The 22,586-nt window shown below is 48.4% G+C and overlaps 1 protein-coding gene across 1 annotated transcript in view; it reads right to left on the bottom strand.

Moving 5' to 3' along the window:
* Positions 1–2,043: 2,043 nt before the first annotated feature.
* Positions 2,044–22,586, bottom strand: part of LOC135882433 (calcium-activated chloride channel regulator 1-like) — a 92,117-nt gene continuing 71,574 nt past the window's right edge. Inside the window, exon 16 of the mRNA XM_065409338.1 lies at positions 2,044–2,193. Coding sequence (XP_065265410.1) covers positions 2,044–2,193 — 150 coding nt within the window. The remainder of the gene's footprint in view (positions 2,194–22,586) is intronic.

The raw sequence follows: 22,586 nt of genomic DNA, 5'->3' as shown, positions 1-22,586 counted from the left end.
ACTTAAAAACATTTTGTTATTACCTTTTGAGTTTTTGGCTAGCTGTTCTTCAAACTCCTTTTTGGCATTTCTTGTTACATTTTTACACTTAATTTGGCAGTGTTTATGCTCCTTTCTATTTACCTCACTAGCATTTGACTTCCACTTTTTAAAAGATGCCTTTTTATCTCTCACTGCTTCTTTTACATGGTTGTTAAACCATGGTGGCTCTTTTTTAGTTCTTTTACTGTGTTTTTTAATTTGGGGTATACATTTAAGTTGGGCCTCTATTATGGTGTCTTTGAAAAGTGTCCATGCCGCTTGCAGGGATTTCACTCTAGTCACTGTACCTTTTAATTTCTGTTTAACTAACCTCCTCATTTTTGCATAGTTCCCCTTTCTGAAATTAAATGCCACTGCTGCAAATCCTACCTTGATGCCTCAACGTGGCGCAGCAGTGACCCTGGCTGTTCGACAGCGATGGTAGCAGAGTGCATTCTCCAGCAGGTCTAACCATGCTATCAAGGTGTCAGCCCAGCGAGGGGGTTGCTTCCTTTGTGGAGGGGCGTATAGTCCTTCTTTCTGAGGCTGTAAGCTAGCTAAGTTGAGGAGGTAAACATGCCACTGACAGCCCAGCCAGTGAGTGGCTGAAAACAATGGCTAGAACAACATGGAAAACCAAGTCTCAGTTTTCGGCACATCCCTCGATCCCCACTCCGGAGGCAGTGAGGCATTCGAACGAAGAGAGGCTGCAAAGAATCTCAGGTGCCAGATCACCAAAAGGAAACCGGAGAACTCTCTCAGTGTGCACTTATAACTGCAGAACACTGATGAGCGAGGAATCGATAAACCATCTCATGGAGGAAAAGGCAAAACCAGCCTGAGATGTGCTGGGTGTTTGCAAAACATGACGAAAGAAGGAAATGGAGATCAGCTGGAGGGACAGAAGCACGGTCATTTTAGGAAAAGGAGAAGGCACGAGGACAGTTGGAGGAGTCGGATTCATCATAAACAAGGAATGGTCTTTGAAAATTGTCTCATGCCATTTGAAATCACGTATCGGGGTGCTTTACCTCCGATTGAACCGAAATAGTACCCTCAAAATCATTCGGATATATGCTCCCACAAGTGCATGCGAAGATGATGATGTGGAAGGATTCTATCAGGAACTGGAGGAAACCCTTGTTCAGAGTTCCACATATACAATTGTGATGGGAGATTTTTAACGCCAAGGTTGGAAGAGGGAGAGAGGGCAAAAAGTTCATAGGAAGGTACGGTATTGGAGAATAAAACACCTGAGGAAAATGACTAGCTATATTGGCAGAGATGAGGAGAATGTTCATTGGTAACACCTGGTTCCGAAAGAAGGCCAACAGAAGATGTACATGGATCGCACCAAACGTGAAGAGAAAAAATGAAATTGATTACTTTCTGATCAATAGACGACGCATTGTTCAGGATATCTCAGTAGTGCCATCATTCAATATCGGTAGCGATCATTGTCTACTGAGAGCTAGACTCATGTTTACTGTGAAGGTGGAGAAAAAGGTGCTGTGTATGGCGAACAGAAGGCACCAACTGGTAGCTTTCGATGAGGCAATCCTGAAGGAAAACATTTCTAGGGAAGATTGGAGCCTCCTGGATGACTGCAACGACGATTATGAGAACTTCAGTAAGAGTCTGAAACGGTGTGTGAAATCAGCTGAACGTGAAAGACCAAGAAGAGCTAGCGGAAGAATCTCGGAGAATACAAAGACTTTCTTGGAGAAGAGGAGGAAAATTAAAATAAATGGTAGCGACAGGCTTGAGTACTCCCTTCTCTGCAAGCTTATATGAATGAAGTTGAAGGAAGACTTCAAGAAATTTCGAACCAAAAAGCTCCTAAAGGCTGCTGAAGATCGTAAAAGTCTCAAAAAATGCAAACGGGAACTGGCATTGTACAGGTCATTATCGGCTTTGAAGAACAGGGACTGAGAATCAATAACTGATCGAACAGAGATGAAGGCAATCTGCAGGGATTTCTATACCCAGCTGTTTGCATCCCGTATAGACGTCCCAATGCCATCACTTCAACAAACCGATGAACACATACTCCCAGTTCTCATTAGCGAAGTCCTCCGTGCAGTTCATCAAATGAAAGAGGGGAAGGCTCCAGGTAAGGACGGTCTGACAGCAGAAGTGCTTAAAGTTCTCGCCCAAAGGTTCAGCCGCTACCTGAAAATCCAGAAGATACCGTCCAGTCGGAAAGAGTCCAATATCATCCTGTTGCATAAGAAAGGTGATCGAGAAAATCTAAAGAACTATTGCCCAATCTGCCTGCTTTTGCATATCTATAAATTGTTCACTAAAATAATAACAAATCGACTATCGCGAAACCTGGATGAACTGAAACCTAGAGAGCAGGCTGGCTTTTGAAGGAATTATCGCACGATAGACCACCTCTTCACTCTAAACCAACTACTAGAGTGTTCAAGGGAATATAAGTTCCCTTTGTGCATTGCCTTCATGGACTACGAGAAGGCGTTGAACAGCGTAGAGACTAACGCCGTTCTTGAAGCTCTTTCAGAACAGGGCATCAGCATGAAATATGATGTTCGTCCATCATTATCGATGAAGACCTCAACAACTCATTCTTTCGATGACCGGGCTCTGTGCGTCCGAAGATGACTGATCAGTCCGATTCGGGCGTGGAACGTCCTGTCACACGTCGGGCAGACATGTAATGGCACTGTCGATGTACGAGCAGCTCTGGACTTGCGCAGCTCACCCTTTTTTTCAGCCTCAGCAATACACCTCGCCTCAGAGGTATTACTGTCTGTGTGAATGAGGCTGTGCCATGCTGGACGGTTCAGTGCGAAGGTTTCCCATGTGGCGGTGTTGATCTCGAAGGACTTCAAAGAGGTCTTCAGCGTGTCCTTGAACCGCTTCTTTTGTCCTCCATGGGAGCGCTTTCCCTGAGTGAGTTCTCCGTAGAAGAGCTGTTTAGGAATGCATTCGTCTGACATTCTCACGACATGTCCGGCCCACCTGGTCTGGGCTCTCATCAGCAATGTGTGAACTGACGGCAGACTGGCTCTAGTAAGGACATCAGTATCAGTCACTTTGTCCTGCCATCTGATTTTTAGAAGCTTTCGCAGACAGGAAATGTGGAAGTGATTGAGCCTTCGTGCATGACTCCGATAGACAGTCCACGTCTCGCAGGCGTACAGCAGAGTTGGAAGCACCACTGCTCGGTAGACCTTCAGCTTCGTTGGTAGGCTGATCCCTCGACATTCCCAAACGTTGGAGCGCAATCGGCCAAACTCAGAGCTGGCTTTAGCAATTCTGCAGTTTACTTCATCATCGATTGACACTGCTCGGGAAAGGGTACTGCCCAGGTACGTGAAGTGGTCCACTGTCTGAAGTCTCTGTCCATTTACAGTGATGGACGGTTCTGAGTACGGAGCGTGGGGAGCTGGCTGGTGCATGACCTCAGTCTTCTTGATGTTAATGGTGAGACCGAAGTTGTTGCATGCAGTTGAAAACTTGTCCATACTGGCTTGCATTTCTGGCTCTGTACTAGCATTCAGAGCACAATCATCGGCAAAGAGAAAGTCTCGAAGTACAGTTTCCTTCACCTTGGTGATGGCACGCAGTCGCCTCAGATTGAATAGTTTCCCGTCAGTTCTATACTTCAGGCCTACTCCTTCAGTACAGTGTTGAAAGGCATCAGTCAAAGTGGCAGAGAATATCATGCTGAACAAAGTGGGTGCTAAGACACACCCTTGCTTGACGCCATTGGTGATTGGGAAGGCCTGAGACGTTTCACCGTCATCCAGGACACGAGCCATCATACCGTGATGAAATTGACGTACCATTCGTATAAATCTGTCTGGACAGCCAAATTTCAACATGATCCTCCACAGGCCCTGGCGACTGACAGAGTCAAATGCTTTCGTGAGGTCCACAAAAGTTGTGTAGAGTTCACGATTCTGCTCTTGACATTTCTCCTGTAGCTGACGCACAGCGAAGATCATGTCAATAGTCCCACGTCCCTTGCGGAAGCCACACTGTGATTCTGGCAGTAAGCCCTTCTCCAGGTGAGTGATCAATCGGTTCAACAGAACCCGTGCAAGAACTTTCCCCGCTGTAGAAAGCAGTGAGATTCCACGGTGATTGCCCTTCCTCTTATAGAGGTGCAAGATGGACGCGTCTCTAAATTCTTGTGGAATGGTTCCCTGCTTCCAGAAGGACTGAAACAGCTCAGTGAGTTTCCGTAACAGCACGAGTCCACCGACTTTGTACACCTCTGCTGGTATTGCATCTGACCCTGGGGCTTTGCCACTTGACAGCTGATTGATAGCTTTCTTCACTTCGTCCTCTTCTGGTGAAGCATCCATGAAGTCATTGACTGCAACCTGGGGCATCTTGTCAATGGCCTCATCACTGATGACTGAGGGGCGATTGAGAATTGCTTCAAAGTGTTCAGCCCATCTCTGGAGAATCTGCGTCTTCTCTGTAAGGAGCACGGTACCATCAGAGTTCAGGAGGGGAAAGCTCCCAGAAGACTGTGGATCATAGAGTGTGTTGAGGGCTTCATAAAACTGCTTATAGTCGTTCCTGTCTGCATATGCCTGTATTTCATCTCCTTTGGCACTCAGCCACAAGTCCCGCATTTTGCGCAGTCAGTTCTGTACTGTTCTGCGAACGTTGATAAAGGCGGTCTTCTTTGCCGCTGAGGATGGATCATTTTGATATGCACGATGCAGGCGGTGCTTCTCAGCAAGTAAGGCCTGGATTTCTGCATCATTTTCGTCAAACCAGTCTTGCCGCCTGCATGTGGAGGGCCCCAATACCTTCGATGCAGCTGTATGGACAGTGTTGCGGAATCGCTCCCAGTCTTTCTCAGCATCATCCTCAATACGAAGATCAGCAAGCTCATTCTCTAGGTCTTCCGCTAGATTTTCAGTGATGCGGCTGTTCTTCAGCTTCGACACGTTGATCCTTTTGAGAGCCTTACAGCCTTGTGGTCATCTCTTTGGCATGATACAGAGCGTGGATACTATGAGCCTATGATCCGTCCAACAGTCAGTGCCACACATAGCTTTTGTAACCCTGACATCTTGTTTGTCCCTTCTCCTGATGATGACATAATCGATCAAATGCCAGTGCTTGGAACGGGGATGCATCCACCAAGTCCTGTTACGGGTAGGAAGGCGGAAGACCGTATTGCTGATCAGAAGGTCATGTGCTGCACAAGTTTTCAGCAGTAACAGGCCATTGCTGTTACACTTTCCCACTCCATTTTTCCCGATGACTCCTTCCCAGGCTGCGGCATCACATCCGACTCTTGCGTTAAAATCGCCAAGCAGAATCAGCTTGTCTGTGCGGTGCACTGACGATAGCAGAGTATCTAGTTCTTCGTAGAATTTATCCTTCACTTCCTCTGGGTTGGTCATTGTAGGAGCATATGCGCTGATCAAAGTAGCTTGTTTTCCTTTTTGAAGCGGAAGCTGCATTGTCATGAGCCAGTCATTCATACCCTTGGGGGAACTGGCAAGTTTCCGAACAAGATGATTCTTGATGGCGAAGCCAACTCCAGATTCGCGACGCTCATCACTGCTGCGGCCACTCCAGAAGAATGTATAGCCACCGCCTGACTCGGACAGCTGTCCTTCATTAGCAAGGCGAGTTTCGCTAAGGGCTGCAATGTCAATGTTGTAGCGTGCGTGCTCTCTAGCGACAAGTGCTGTTCTTCTCTCCGGTCTGTCTGCCGTGATGTTGTCTAGTAACGTGCGTACATTCCATGTGCCAATAGTGATCGGTGTCACTCTAAGTTTTGTTTTTGTTTTTGTTCGACCACTTTTGTGGGATCCCCACCAGCCGCGGTATGCTGGCCAGGGTAAGGTGAAGCAGGCAATGTTTAGGGCACCTTTTCTAGCCCCCTCCTCATTCTACGGAGGTGAGCAGTGCAATCCTGAATAGGGCTGCTCAGTCGCTCAAGAAGATGCCGAGCTCCACTGCTGCTTCGGTCAGTGAGGAACGACCATTATGCCTGAGCCGCCTATGTGCAGGTCTGCGGCTACAGCTCCCAGTGTATCCACACCTGCTGCTTCGTCGCTCGCCCATCGCCACAGAACTTGATATGATGTAATATGATATGATATGATGTTGAGACTTGCGCGTGAATTGGATTAAAGTGAGGGAGAGTTGCGCGACGTCAGCCTCACTCTCTCTTCCCAGTTCCTATCTGTATCCAGTGGCAGGACAGAAGTCAAGACGGCTGGAGATAGGGCAGGGCGCAGTGGATGACCAGGACGCCTATGTGTCTTGTCGTGCTCTTAAGCGTTCCACAATGCTTGCTGTCACTGCCTTCCTGACCATTGAACCAGGTTGCCTTAGTCAGCTGGATCCAGCCTTCGCATGCAATGGGTAGACAGGCCCTAACTCACCGAGAGTCTCATACTCATCAGCTACCCTCACCTGGTTTAGCTCGCCAGTCGAGATGGTCTCCGGGGTGTGGCCACTGTCGCATGCTGACAGCTACTTGGAGCCACAGGTGAGAGCTGGGTGTCAAGTGGGGACCAAAGTGGATGAGCTACTCCTAGGAGTACGACTGCTCCCCCATCAGAGGTACTACCCCTCCCTGACAACCCCATACACCCATGAAATATATCACATTACTAAAGGAAGCAAACTCTGGCTGCAGCACGGACATATTGCTGTTTGATACTCCCCTCCGAATCCCCATCGAGAAAGGTGTGAAACAAGGAGATACAGTTTCACCAAAATTATTCACAGCCTGTCTTGAATTGGTTTTTCAACGAGCAGACTTGAAAGGTGGGATTAATATCAATAGTGAGTGGCTAAACCATCTCAGGTTCGCAGATGATATAGTGCTGATAGCCGAAAATACAGCCCAGCTTGAGAGAGTGCTTAAAGAACTGAACACGAAAAGTAGTCAAGTCAGATTAAAAATGAATCCATTGAAAACGAAATAGATGAGATCAGATGTCCTGCCAAGAACCCAAATAACTCTTGGAGGAGAGCAGATCCAAGAGGTTGATAAATATGTTTATTTGGGCCAGGAAGTCAACGTGCACCACGATCAGAAAGGCGAACTGTTGCACAGAAAAAAATCTGGATGGTGCGCATTCAATGACATCAAGGACATCTTCCAAGGAAAGATCAGGAAAACAACTCATGCGAATCTTTTCAACTCGACCATGCTTCTAGCGATGTTATATGGCAGTGAAAAATGGTCGCTGACAAAGATTGAAGAACATCAACTATCTGTCACACAGAGGGCGATGGAACGAACATTTTTGGACATTTTGCTCCGCGATTAATCCACAATGAAATAATTAGGCAGCAGTCTGGAGTGCAAGACGTTGTTGTTGAAAGCAGGCTCAGCAAAATGCGGTGGGCAGGACATGTGCCCGACTCAGCGACAACAGATGGACCGCAGCTATATCGGAGTGGTATCTGCGAGAACTGAAACGGCCACGCGGTCGGCCTCCAAAGATGTGGGATGATTTCCTAACAAGGAGATATGGACAAGCATGGCGAAGGATGGCCAGAGCGAGAGAAAATTGGAAGACGTGTTGTGATCGGCTCAGTCTCAATTGATGAAGGACCGATAGTCTACGCAGACTACTCAGTTGGGCTGTTGAGCTGTTCTTCCCACCACAGGAATGTTAAATGTTATTATATTATGGACACTATTTCCAAGCGGTCCTGTTATAGTTACCTCTTGGACCAGATCCTGCGCTCCACTCAGGGCTAAATTGAGAATTGCCTCTCCCCTTGTGAGTTCCTGTACCAGCTGCTCCAAGAAAAAGTCATTTAAAGTATCGAGAAATGTTGTCTCTGCATTTCATCCTGAGGTGACATGTACCCAGTCAATATGGGGATAATTGAAATCCCCCACTATTATCGAGTTCTTTATTTTGATAGCCTCTCTAATCTCCCTTAGCATTTCATCGTCACTATGACTATCAAATTGTGCTTTGAAATTGCTGAAAATGATTCAACTGCCACACACTGCAGAAGCAAGAAGCTCAGTGTCATTTCTGAAGCAACAGCTAACCTCACTAAGGGTATGTCTACACTACGAAATTAGGTCGAATTTATAGAAGCCGGTTTTATAGAAATCGGTTGTATACAGCCGATTGTGTGTCCCCCCACATAAAATGCTCTAAGTGCTCTAGTCGGCGGACCGCGTCCACAGTACCGAGGCTAGCGTCGACTTCCGGGGCATTGCACTAAGGGTAGCTATTCCACAGTTCCCACAGTCTCCGCCGCCCATTGGAATTCTGGGTTGAGATCCCAATGCCCGAATGATGCAAAACAGTGTCGCGGGGGGGTTCTGGGTACATGTCGTCAGGCCCCTCTCCCTCCGTCAGAGCAACGGCAGACAATAGATTCGCGCTTTTTTACCTGGGTTACCTGTGCAGACAACATACCACGGCAAGCATGGAGCCCGCTCAGCTCAGCTCACCGTCACCATATGTCATCTGGGTGCCGGCAGACGTGGGACTGCATTGCTACACAGCAGCAGCAGCTAACTGCCTTTTGGCGGTAGATGGTGCAGCATGACTGGTAGCCTTCATCGGCGATCTGGGTGCTGGCAGCCGTGGGGCTGGCAGCCGTAGGGCTGCATTGCACCAGCCCTTGCCTTTTGCCTTTTGGCAGTAGATGGTGTATTACGACTGGTAACCGTCGTCATCGTACTGCAGTGGCTGTCAATCATGGGCACCTGGGCAGAAATGCTCAGTCCTATCGAACTGTCTTGACAATGATGGCTATCAGTCGTAGTATGCTATTTTCTGCCAAGCGCCCAGTATTTTCTGCTAAGCACCCAGAAGAGGCCGAGGGCGATCTGGGTGCTGGCAGACGTGGGGCTGGCAGACGTGGGGCTACATTGCTACACAGCAGCAGCCCCTTGCCTTTTGGCAGTAGATAGTATATTACGACTGGTATCCATCGTCGTCATACTGCAGTGGCTATCAGTCTTAGTTCACTAACTGCCAAGCGCCCAGTATTTGCTGCCAAGCACCCAGAAGATGCCGAGGGCTATCAGTCATGCTGCACCGTCGTCTTAAGATGTAAAAAATAGATTTGTTCTGTATTCATTAGCTTCCCCCTCCCGCCGTGAAATCAACGGCCTGCTAAACCCAGGGTTTTGAGTTCAATCTTTGGGGGGGGCCATTCTGTGTGACAGTTGTTTGTGTTTCTCCCTGATGCACAGCCACCTCTGTTGATTTTAATTCCCTGTACCTGTACGCCATGTCGTCACTCGCCCCTCCCTCCCTCCCTCCCTCCTTCCCCTGGTCCGTCAGATACTAGTTTCGCGCCTTTTTTCAGACCAGGCGCCATAGCTAGCACTGGGATCATGGAGCCCGCTCAGATCACCGCGGCAATTATGAGCACTATGAACACCACGCGCATTGTCCTGGAGTATATGCAGAGCCAGGACATGCCAAAGCAAAACCAGGACCAGCCGAGGAGGCGATTGCAGCGCGGGGACGAGAGTGATGAGGAAATTGACATGGACATAGACCTCTCACAAGGCACAGGCCCCAGCAATGTGGAAATCATGGTGTTCTTGGGGCAGGTTCATGCCGTGGAACGCCGATTCTGGGCCCGGGAAACAAGCACAGACTGGTGGGACCGCTTCGTGCTGCAGGTGTGGGACGATTCCCAGTGGCTGCGAAACTTTCGAATGCGTAAGGGCACTTTCATGGAACGTTGTGACTTGCTTTCCCCTGCCCTGAAGCGCCAGAATACCAGGATGAGAGCAGCCCTCACAGTTGAGAAGCGAGTGGCGATAGCCCTGTGGAAGCTTGCAATGCCAGACAGCTACCGGTCAGTCGGGAATCAATTTGGAGTGGGCAAATCTACTGTGGGGGCTGCTGTGATCCAAGTTGCCAGGGCAATGAAAGACCTGGTGATATCAAGGGTAGTGACTCTGGGAAACGTGCAGGCCATAGTGGATGGCTTTGCTGCAATGGGATTCCCAAACTGTGGTGGGGCGATAGGCGGAACCCATATCCCTATCTTGGCACCGGAGCACCAAGCCACCAAGTACATAAACCGCAAGGGGTACTTTTCAATGCTGCTGCAAGCCCTGGTGGATCACAAGGGACGTTTCACCAACATCAACGTGGGATGGCCGGGAAAGGTACATGATGCTCGCGTCTTCAGGCACTCTGCTCTGTTTCGAAAGCTGGAGGAAGGGACTTTCTTCCCAGACCAGAAAATAACCGTTGGGGATGTTGAAATGCCTATCGTGATCCTTGGGGACCCAGCCTACTCCTTAATGCCATGGCTCATGAAGCCGTACACAGGCAGCCTGGACAGGAGTCAGGACCTGTTCAACTACAGGCTGAGCAAGTGCCGAATGGTGGTGGAATGTGCATTTGGACGTTTAAAAGCGCGCTGGCGCAGCTTACTGACTCGCTCAGACCTTAGCGAAAAGAATATCCCCATTGTTATTGCTGCTTGCTGTGCGCTCCACAATATCTGTGAGAGTAAGGGGGAGACATTTATGGCGGGGTGGGAGGTTGAGGCAAATCGCCTGGCCGCTGATTACGCGCAGCCAGACACCAGGGCGGTTAGAGGAGCACAGCAGGGCACGGTGCGCATCAGAGAAGCTTTGAAAACGAGTTTTGTGACTGGCCAGGCTACGGTGTGAAACTTCTGTTTGTTTCTCCTTGATGAACCCTCCGCCCCCCCCCCACCCGGTTCACTCTACTTCCCTGTAAGCCAATCACCCCACCCGCCCCTCCCCCCTTCGAGCACCGCTTGCAGAGGCAATAAAGTCATTGTTACTTCACATTCATGCATTCTTTATTAATTCATCACACAACTAGGGGGATAATTGCCAAGGTAGCCCGGGATGGGTGGGGGAGGAGGGAAGGAAAAGGACACATTGCAGTTTAAAACTTTAACTCTTATTGAAGGCCAGCCTTCTGATGCTAGGGCAATCATCTGGGGTGGAGTGACTGGGTGGCCGGAGGCCCCCCCACCGTGTTCTTGGGCGTCTGGGTGAGGAGGCTATGGAACTTGGGGAGGAGGGCTGTTGGTTACACAGGGGCTGTAGCGGCGGTCTCTGCTCCTGCTGCCTTTCCTGCAGCTCAACCATACGCTGGAGCATATCAGTTTGATGCTCCAGCAGCCGGAGCATCGACTCTTGTCTTCTGTCTGCAAGCTGACGCCACCTATCATCTTCAGCCCGCAACTTGCTCTGTTCATCCCGCGATTCAGCACGCCACCACTCCTCTCGTTCATAGTGTGCTTTTCTGAAATCAGTCATTGACTGCCTCCACGCATTCTGCTGTGCTCTGTCAGCGTGGGAGGACATCTGGAGCTCTGTGAACATGTCATCCCGCGTCCTCCTTTTTCTCTTTCTAATCTTCACTAGCCTCTGTGAAGGAGAAACATTTGCAGCTGGTGGAGGAGAAGGGAGAGGTGGTTAAAAAAGACACATTTTAGAGAACAATGGGTACATTCTTTCACGTTAAATTTTGCTGTTCACATTACACAGCACATGTGCTTTCGTTACAAGGTCGCATTTTTCCTCTTATATTGAGGGCCTGCCGGTTTGGTGTGAGAGATCACTCACGCAGTGCCAGGCCACAGATTTCGTCTTGCAGGCAGCCATGGTAAGACACAGTCTTTTGGCTTTTTTAACCTTCTTAACATGTGGGAATGGTTTCAAACAGTAGCGCTCTCATTTCCCATACCAAGCACCCGTTGGGTTGGCCATTTGAAATGGGTTTGCAATGTAAAAGGAGGGGCTGCGGTTTCAGGGTTAACATGCAGCACAAACCCAACTAACTCCCCTCCCCCCCACACCCAATTCTCTGGGATGATCACTTCACCCCTCCCCCCCACCGCGTGGCTAACAGCGGGGAATATTTCTGTTCAGCAGAGCAGGAACGGGCACCTCTGAATATCCCCTTAATAAAATCACCCCATTTCAACCAGGTGACCATGAATGATATCACTCTCCTGAGGATAACAAAGAGCGATAAGGAATGGATGTTGTCTGCATGCCAGCAAACACCGGGACCATACGCTGCCATGCTTTGTTATGCAATGATTCCAGACTATGTGCTACTGGCCTGGCGTGGTAAAGTGTCCTACCATGGCGGACGGGATAAGGCAGCCTCCCCAGAAACCTTTTGCAAAGGCTTTGGGAGTACATCCAGGAGAGTTTTCTGGAGATGTCCCTGGAGGATTTCCGCTCCATCCCCATACACGTTAACAGACTTTTCCAGTAGCTGTACTGGCCGCGATTGCCAGGGCAAATTAATCATTAATCATTAAACACGCTTGCTTTTAAACCATGTGTAATATTTACAAAGGTACACTCACCAGAGGTCCCCTGTGTGCCCTCAGGGTCTGGGAGCACGCCTTGGGTGAGTTCGGGGGTTACTGGTTCCAGGTCCAGGGTGATAAACATATCCTGGCTGTTGGGGAAACCGGTTTCTCCGCTTCCTTGCTGCTGTGAGCTATCTACATTATCTCCATCCTCATCTTCCTCGTACCCCGAACCTGCTTCCCTGTGTGTTTCTCCAGTGAGGGAGTCATAGCACACGGTTGGGGTAGTGGTGGCTGCACCCCCTAGAATGGCATGCAGCTCCGCGTAGAAGCGGCATGTTTGCGGCTCAGCCCCGGACCTTCCGTTTGCTTCTCTGGCTTTGTGGTAGGCTTGCCGTAGCTCCTTAATTTTCACGCGGCACTGCTGTGCTTCCCTGTTATGGCCTCTGTCCTTCATGGCCTTGGAGACCTTTTCTAATATTTTGCCATTTCGTTTACTGCTACGGAGTTCAGCTAGCACTGATTCATCTCCCCATATGGCGAGCAGATCCCGTACCTCCCGTTCGGTCCATGCTGGAGCTCTTTTGCGATCCTGGGACTCCATCACGGTTACCTGTGCTGATGAGCTCTGCGTGGTCACCTGTGCTCTCCACGCTGAGCAAACAGGAAATGAAATTCAAACGTTCGCGGGACTTTTCCTGTCTACCTGGTCAGTGCATCTGAGTTGAGAGTGCTGTCCAGAGCGGTCACAATGAAGCACTGTGGGATAGCTCCCGGAGGCCAATAACGTCGAATTCCGTCCACACTACCCCAATTCCGACCCGCTAAGGCCGATTTTATCGCTAATCCCCTCGTCGGAGGTGGAGTAAAGAAACCGGTTTAAAGGGCCCTTTAAGTCGAAAGAAAGGGCTTCGTCGTGTGAACGTGTCCAGGCTTAATTCGATTTAACGCTGCTAAAGTCGACCTAAACTCGTAGTGTAGACCAGGCCTAAGGAACAGTGGGGGGGGGGAGGGGAAAGACAGGGAAATAAGTAAAGAAAGGTCCAGAGGAAAAGCGGAAAACAGGAAACACGTCTGGAAACAATTCTCAAGCGTGAAGAATTCCCACAAGGAATTCCCTTATTCCCACATGGAGTCTCTCTGACATCAGCTGGATTCTGACTGAGGCCTTAGCTCTGAAGATGACAGCAGTGAATAAATTAAATAAATGGTGATGTAACTGGGATTAGATTCATCATAGCTGTAAATGCTAGATAATTGCACAAAAGAAAATGTATAAATCACCTTTCAATATATAGAAATGTCATAAAATCATGAAGTGACCAACTGTCCATAGAAAATCTTTTCTTTATAATATATATGGTGTAGCACAGAGGTACACATCACTTCACAAAATACAAAGAGACTGATTTGTCACCGCCTTGCACAATCATTTAAATAAGTGCAAAGCAAATGCATAATGGGTGTGAATGGTACTAAAGCAGAATGGTGATGTTTTACACCACTTCACATAGATGCAAACGATTGCACCAGGTGCAAGGCACTGGAGAATCAGGCTCAAGTTTCTTGCCCTGAGGAGCTTACAGTTTAAGGGCCTGATCCTGCAAATACTTATTACTGAGAAGTAATGTGAGTTTGGAGTTATGGGCCGTTAGGGGCCTGCCTGATACTACAAGCACATACCACTATCCATGTCCCTCCATTTGAAGGGGAGCTGAGGACTAGGCCCTCACTCAAATACAATATACACCAGAACTCTGTTAAGCCTTGAATGGAAGTACTCACATGCTTAAAGTTAAGCACATGCTGAAGTGCTTTGCAGAATAGGGACCTAAACCAGGAGTAACTCTACTAAAGTGTATTGTACATTGCATTAGCAATTAAGATAGGCCTTTAATTTTATTTTGTAAAATTGCCAAATGTATCACAAGATCTTCATTACCTCTACCGTTGTCTAAAAGTTCCAGGATAATGGGATCTCCCTTCTCTGGTTTGATAATCACAGTCACATTTCAATCCTTTCAGTGCTAGATATCAGACAGGGAAATAAAAAGGAAGAAAATGGGTTCTCTGGATAGCAGTGAGGGTTGGGAGATATGGAGGTGAATTCTACTATACAGGAAATTTAAAATAAAATGGATATAAGCTTTAAAGTGTCTTTTTTAAATCTAAAGAGACCTATTCCTTAGCTCAGTGCGTAAAATAAAGATCATGAAATTACAAGGTGGAAGAGTCGCTGTATCATACTCTGTTCAATGATTCCATATGTGAATACAATTTAAATAATTCATGTTTCACACGTTGGTTATGATCACATGACAAAGGAGAGAAGTTAATTTCTATCTCGGCAATTCCTGGCATCTGGAGACGAGCTACCTGCAATACTGTATCAACCCCAACATCCTTACTGGGCTAGTTTTTTCCACTGGGATGAAGGAGAGTGATCTTTAGTGGTTCACTAATCTGTCATGTACTTTCACACTGTGCTATCAACAGTCACTGTCCTATGGAACTGGTTATAGCTCTCAGTCAGTCCTTTCAATCTATCAGAAAAAAATAGAATTACTAGATATCTATCAGTTCTAAAAGCACATTTTGCCCCAGATAAGACCTTCCATTTTTCCCTTAAAAATAAAATCTGATACTTAAAAAGAAAAAAATACATATTAAGATATTTGTCTTAATGATTTATAGTCCTGATTTTCCTCTCACTCTGAGTATATTTCAGCAGTAATTGCACAGAAGTCAGAGAAGTTATACTGGTGTAAACAAAAAGGATCTTCAGGCCCAATGGCTTTCTTCCCATAATGGTGCACACTGTTCCCTCTACTAGATGGAATTTCTGACAAGATCAAGTGTATGTTGGGGTGATCCAGTGGATATAATGAACTTGGACTTTCAGACAGCCTTTGAAAAGGTCCCTCACCAAAGGCTCTTAAGCAAAGTAGGCAGTCATGGGATAAGAAAGAAGGTCCTCTCCTGGCTCAGCAACTGTTTACAAGATAGGAACCAAAGGGTAGGAATAAATGGTCAGTTTTCAAAGCGAAGAGAAGTAAATAGTGGGGATCTGTACTGGACTAGTGCTGCTCAACATGTTCATAAGTGATCTGGAAAAAGGGGTAAAAGTGAGGTGGCAAAGTTTGCAGACAATACAAAATAGTTGACTGCAAAAGATATAAGCTGACTGCAAAAAGTTACAAAGGGATCTCACAAAATTGGGTGACTGGGCAACAAAATGGCACATTAAATTCAGTGTTGATAAATGCAAAGTAATGCACATTAGAAAACATAATCCCAGCTAGACATACAAAATGATGGGGTCTAAATTAGCTGTTACCACTCAAGACAGAGATCTTGGCCTTATTGTGGATAGTTCTCTGGAAACATCTGCTCAATGGGCAGCGGCAATCAAAAAAGCGAACAGAATGTTAGGAATCATTAGGACAAGGATTGATAATAAGGCAGAAAATATCATAAAGCCACTGTGTAAATCCATGGCACACCAACACCTTGAACACTGCATGCAGTTCGGGTTGCCCCATCTCAAACAAAGATAATAGAATTGGACAAAGAACAAAGAAGGGCAACAAAAATTATTAAGTATCAAAGGGGTAGCTGTGTTAGTCTGGATCTGTAAAAGCAGCAAAGAGTCCTGTGGCACCTTATAGACTAACAGACGTATTGGAGCATGAGATTTCATGGGGTGCATCCGACTAAGTGGGTATTCACCCATGAAAGCTCATGCTCCAATACAAAAATTATTAAGGATATGGAACAGCTTCCATATTAGGAGATATTAATGAGACTGGGAACATTCACCTTACAAAAAAGAGACCAATTCTGAATCCTGTTCATTAAATACAAAGATGTTTTCTACTATATTGGATTTATCTATACAACCATAACATCACAGCTATCAAAGCAGCTGTAAAAATCATATTTTAAGTACATGACTGGGAAGTTTTATAGTAGATCTGGTATGTACTGTATAAAACAGGGCTCTATTTTACAGGTGTAAATTTACTTCTACTTCAACAAGATTATATCAGGCTTGGTAATTTTTTGCTCTTGATGATGTGTAACATTCAGTCATTTTATCCGACATGTTTAACAATTGAAGCAAAATGCACAATATAAGTACTGCCATTCCTCCGGACACCCCCAACCTGTGCCAACAGCCTCCCTGGGATGCAGGGACCAGCTTAGGGCCCAGTTCAGGAGCAGGAGCCGGGCTGTGAGTAGCCACCGAGCGCAGACCAATGCCCAGCCACCAGGCCCAACAGCAGCTGCCCTGCACCAGGCCGTGGCCTCCACCGCCGCCACCACAGGCACAGCCCAGGCCTGACCCACAGCCTGTGCAGTGGTGGCTAGTCTCAGCTTGCCCCCAGTGCTGGCACCTGCACTGTGCGGCTCAGGTAGGGAGACAAGATGTCATGATTTTATAGGGACAGTCCTGTTATTTGGAGCTTTGTCTTATATAAGTACCTATTATCCCCCACTCCCACCCCAAATTTTCACACTTGCTGTCTGGTCATCCTAGGCTCAGGAAGGTGCCCGTGTCAGCAGCCAACTTGTTCATGTTGAAGTTCATGATGGTTGTCCTCGGGGAGCTGCCATGGCCGGAGGAAGGCAAGAGGGGACTGAGTCAGCACCAGCACAGATACCGACATCAGGTGCCACTGCCCTTCCCTTTTGGAGGTGTCAGGTTCTACCAGCCCTGGCCTGGCTATGAGGAACCCAGAAGCTGATTGGGCAGAGCCCACGGCATCACGGCCAGGGCCCAGTCCAATGGCTGCTGCCCGTGTTACCACCCCCTGCCCTGAGAGGCTGTGACAGATGAAGACCTAAAAGGGGCCCACACAGCCCACCTTCCCTCAGGGGAATCTGTGGTGGAGGGTAATGGGGGAGAGAGGAAGAGTTGGAAAGAAGTCTCCCCACTATGCAAAATCCACTGTTTTATATTGGTCAAATCCTGTTTGTCATCCAAGAGAGTAGTATCAGGTTAATTCATGACAAGGTAAATTAAATATATGGAGATATACCTATCTCATAGAACTGGAAGGGATCTTGAAAGGTCATTGAGTCCAGTCCAGTCCAGTCCCCTGCCTTCACTAGCAGGACCAAGTACTGTCCCTGACAGTTTTCCTCCCCCCTGAATCCCTAAATGGTCCCCTCAAGGATTGAACTTACAACACTGGTTTAGTAGGCCAATGCTCAAACCACTGAGCTATCCCTCCCCCCCAAACTGGGAAAGGCCTTGAAAAAGACTACAGCGAACAGTCCATTTTATATATATATATAATGCAATTTATTTAGATTTATATACTAAGAAAGTATCTACCCATACACTCGAGGTGCCTTTAATGTAACTTTAAAATTAATATCCACATATAACTTAAGTGCAGTAATAAATATAATATAAATATAGCTCACGACCAAAAAATCAAGACAATGACAAGCTCAAATTACTCTACCACTTCAACAATTTTCCATGTTAAAACTCCTTCCTCCCACCACCTCCTGACAATATTCAAATACTTGGGGGGAAAATGAAGTTTGCTCATACAGATTAGTTTGGTGTTGGCCTTTATAGGATGTAACATGTTGTATAAACAACAAATTGATTTTTTTTTTAGTTGGAAAATAACTTTGTAAACATGTTGCACTTATGGTGCTTACCCACCTACAGCAGCAGTAATTACTGGCTAAACTCAGTAAAACTGTTTTGTCTTTCCTTTGCCCATGGACAGAGAGATTCTAGAGCACTGTGACAGGAAGCAAATTCCTGGAGGAGGAAGTAACCATAGGCGTGCGCAGCTCATTTCATTAGGGTGTGCACCCAGGGAGCCCCACCCTAACCCTGCCCCCGCCCTGCCCTAGCCCCGCCCCCATCCACTCCTTCCTACTTCCCGCCCCTGACTGCCCCCCTCAGAACTCCCAACCCCCACTGCTCCTTGTCCCCTGACTGCCCCCTCCTGAGACCCCCCCCCACTGTAACTGCCTTCCTAGGACCCTACCCCCTACCTGTCCCCTGACTGCCCCGACCCTTAACCACACCCCTGCCTCCAGACAGACCCCCAGGACTCCCATGCCTATCCAACCGCTCCCCATCCCCTGACTGCCCCCGAGATCCTCTGGCCCATATCCAACCCGCCTGGCCCAGCCCCCTTACCACGTCGCAGCTCAGAACAGAGTCCCCACCAAATCCCACCCCCTGGACATCCCCTTGACCAATGGCGTGATGGCACTTACAGGGCGGGTGCAGAGAGCGCCAACCAAGCTGGAGCACAGTGGTAGAACAGCGCTATGACTGATGTAAGTCAACAAAGGTCATGTGTAGCGCTGGGGAGGCAGTGATTGGCTGGGCGGAGGTAAGAAGGTTCTGTGTGGGGCAGTCTGGGTGCAGGCAGCTCAGTGGGAGATCTGGATGTACAGGGAGATTCCAGGTGCAGGGGTAATGGGAGTCTGCAGGGGGGACCAAGTGAAAGTGGTTGGAACTCAGCGGGGGGGGGGGGGGTCTGGGTGCAGGGGAAGTGGGGTTCATTTGGGTGGGGATCTGGGTGTAGGTGGTTGGGGCTCAGTGGGGAGGGTGTCTGGGGGGGCTCATCAGGGTGGTACAGATGCAGGGGAGGTGGGGCTTGTCAGAGTGAGGGTTTGAGGGGCCTGCTTAACAGGGGAGCCCCAGCTGCCGCCAAGGGGATCTGCACGCTGGGCCCCCACTTCCCCTATCCCCTTCTCTTCCCCATCCCATGCCCCTTCCCCACCGTTCCATCTCTTCCGCATCCCATCCCCTTCCTTCCCAAACTGCCTCTTTCCCCCTGCCCCCGCTTCCCCTATCCTCTTCGCTTCCCCATCCCATGCCTCTTTCCCACAGTTCCATCTCCTCCACATCCCACCACCTTCCTTCTCCCCTGCCCCCACTTCTTCCATCCCCTTCTCTTTCCCATCCCATGCCCCTTCCCCACCACTCCATCTCCTCCCCATCCCACCCCCTTCTTTCCCCCTGCCTCTTTTCCCCTGCCCTGCCCCGCCCCACAACTCACTGTTGTACAAAATGAAGGATGGCTCCCAGCACACAGAAGGGAGCTCAACCAGCCCTAGGACCCAGAAGGTGCTGTCCAGCTGCAAAGTCCAGGAAGCTGAGCAGTACCTTCTTTTTTCAGCGGGGCTGCAGCAACTCTGTGTTCACAGAAATGGGGGGGGGGGCAGTGGCGTGACCTTGCATCCCATGTGGCCCCCCCACCCCTCACCTCTATTTGGGGGGTAATGCCCCCAAACTATGCCATGAACATTCCCAATCACACACCCCTGTTTCTCCTTCATTTTCTGCAGGGAAGCAAAGAACGCTGCAGGAGGGGGATCTGGGCTCTTTTCATTCCCCCTGGGGCCCAGGAGTACCCCTCACAGACCCCCACTGCCCAGCACCATCCCCAGAGACCCAGCGCCCCCGCCTGCCTGCCCCCCAGCCACACTCACCGGCCTGCTGGGAGGGGGCTATTTGCCTTGCCTGGGCTGAGCCAGCGTCACAGCTGGGGTTGGTGGGGGAATCAGAGTGGGAGGGGGCCTGCCCCCCTCATAACCCCCTTGCCTGGGGCCCAGACGAGCCTTCCCCCCCATGCTGGCCGAGAATGACCCGGCCCCTGCACTGGTCCCAGGCGGCTCAGCCCCGGGAGGCGGGGCAGGCTGAGCAAGAGGATCTGGAGCAGCTCCCTCCCCCTCCCTGCTGGGGAGGTACGGTCAGGGAGCTCTAGCGCCGCACCCCCACAGCTCCCATTGGCCGGGGTTCCTGGCCAATGGGCTGGGAACCGGATCAGCGCTGGGAGGGAGGCAGCAGGCAGCGTTGCCTCTGCCGAGACTCTCCCTGCACACAGGGACGCTGGGGAGAGGGGAGCTGCCCCCGAGGTGAGAGCACCCCACCCCCCAGCCCAAACCACCCTGCTCCCTGTCCCCCGACTGCCCCCGCCCCTTGTCCAACCCCCCTCAGGCTCCTAGCAGCGTCTGGCTCAGCGCGGAGCCATACACGCAGCCCCGTGGGAGCACACTGCCCCGCCCCCCACAGCTCTGACTGCCCTGCATTAGGGTGTGCACGGGCACACCTGGCACACCCCGTGCGCACGCCTATGGAAGTAACCAAAACAATCAACTCATTCTTGTTTATATCTTTTCTATAGTGGGATTCTAGGAAGGGGAGGGGGAAACAAACCAACAAAAAACAATTTTTTTTTTACAATGTTGCCATTGTATAAAACAGTTATTGAGCAAACAGAACCTGAAAGCTACTGTGTATGTAAGTACTTGCTCTGCTTGAATGCAATTTACCATTCTTTACCTTTTATTTAGCAAGTTTATATCTTTGCTAATTGAATGCTCCTTTCAAACCCTTTTTCTCCTGTTGATTTAGCTCCAGTTTGCTGAAAGTATGTTTAGTAACGTAATGTGTCATTGGTTCATGATTGTCTTTCAAACCTCAGAGGAGGCAGCATGCTCCTGTAGTGACTATAGTGTATGGAGAGTGAGAGGAGCAGGTTTCTATTCCTAGTGCTGTCACACTGAGACTTTCTGAAAGTCAGTTAGGCCAAAGCTCTCAAACTTGAGCACCTAGATAAAAGTGGTCCTACTTTCAGGGGTTGAGCCCCTAGAGCTGCCATTGATCAAGTGGGAGTTGTGGTTGCTTGTTGCCTCCACAGACCAGACCACTTATATCTCTACCTATGGATTTAATAGCAAATTTTGTGTGCCAGTGTTTGAAAGACTGAGCTTTAAACACTCAGTTAAAATGGGGGCTGAAAGCAACTGAGATCTCTGGATAGAAATGGCTACAGATTGAAGCTAGCCTCTCGTTATCAGCTCCGTATTCAAGTTACCTCGTCCTGCCCCAACACCTAATTTCTCCGGGAAGTAACTGATCTTCCTGAAATTTTGCATTCCGTTTCTCATTCAAGGATAGAATTTTTCTGGGAAGTTTGATTAAAAGAAAATTAGTCAAAGCATTTTAAAGCTATGGTATGTTGAAAACTTCCCCAACATCCACTTCTTTTCCACATCCAAAATGGCTTGGCTGATGAACTCAAAATTTGTTTTGTGGCCCTTGCTGAGGAGAGATGCCTTTTAGTTTTGGGAGGCACATGATGGAAGAAAAGATGTATAACGAGTTGCTTTTAAGTGTACAGGTCACCATCCAATACCCATTAAAGTCAATGGGAGTGCTTCCAGATTCCTTCCATTAACGTCAGTACATGTTGGATCTGGCACATAAAAAGCAACATTCATTGAATAATAGTTATCAATATTTACACTGTAAAGGTTTTTTTATAACTTAAATATTTATAAGCATAAGCAGCCCGTCTTCTGACACTAGCTCCTGACTGTACGAGAAGTGGGGACATGACCTGAAGGGCAGGACACCAGGAGACTCAAGGCTTTTACGAAAGCTAAGACCATTAAATTCAGCTTAATTTAAATGGAAACTGATTTAAAAAACAAAACTTTCTGCAGTGTTTGTAACCCTAGCATTGTGCTAGCGCAGGGGTTCTCACATTCTTCATAGTGTGGACTACAGCTCCTGCCATGTGTGCCTCCCCTCCCCATCCATGATCACATAACTTCCCTGTGGCACCTACAGCAATTGCTTACATGAAAGAGTCACACTGAGAAAGTATTTATGTGCAGTATTTTCTTTTAATGTAATTTAGCAGCTGGAGATGAAAGGAAGAGCCACCCCCTTGTGACCAGACACCCGTTCACAGACTGCCAGCCAGCACTCTGCAGAATAGCAGTGGTCCAGGGACCAGAGTTTGAGAATTGCTGTGCATGAAATTAAAAAGTGACTAGACTGTTTTCATTATTTCCACTGAGAGAAATACAAAAACTAAACAAGCAGCATGAGCAGTGGAAAACTAAAACAGATATTTAAAATTCTTTGTGTTATGACTTGTGCTTTGGTGTATCAGAGGATGGCGATAGCTATGAAACTCATCAGCAATATGTATCCCGACTAAGAGAAAAGCTGCGGGATGCTTATCACTTAGCTCGGAAGAACTCAGACTGCAACAAACATCGATATGATGCTAGGGTGCGTTCGCAGGAGCTCCAGCCAGGGGACAGAATCCTGCTGCGAAATTTGGGTATTGCTGGCAAACACAAGATAGCTGACTGATGGAAGGCAATACCTTACCTGGTGATGTAAAAGCTGGGAGATCTGCCAGTCTACAAGATCAAACCTGAAGTGGGTCCAGGGCAAATAAAGTCGGTGCATAGAAAGCTTTTGCTCCCCGTGGGGGAATTGGTAGGCACTCCTTATG

The sequence above is a fragment of the Emys orbicularis genome, chromosome 8 (assembly GCF_028017835.1).
Source record: "Emys orbicularis isolate rEmyOrb1 chromosome 8, rEmyOrb1.hap1, whole genome shotgun sequence".
Taxonomy (NCBI): domain Eukaryota; kingdom Metazoa; phylum Chordata; order Testudines; family Emydidae; genus Emys; species Emys orbicularis.
This window is presented reverse-complemented; position numbering and strand designations above follow the sequence as displayed.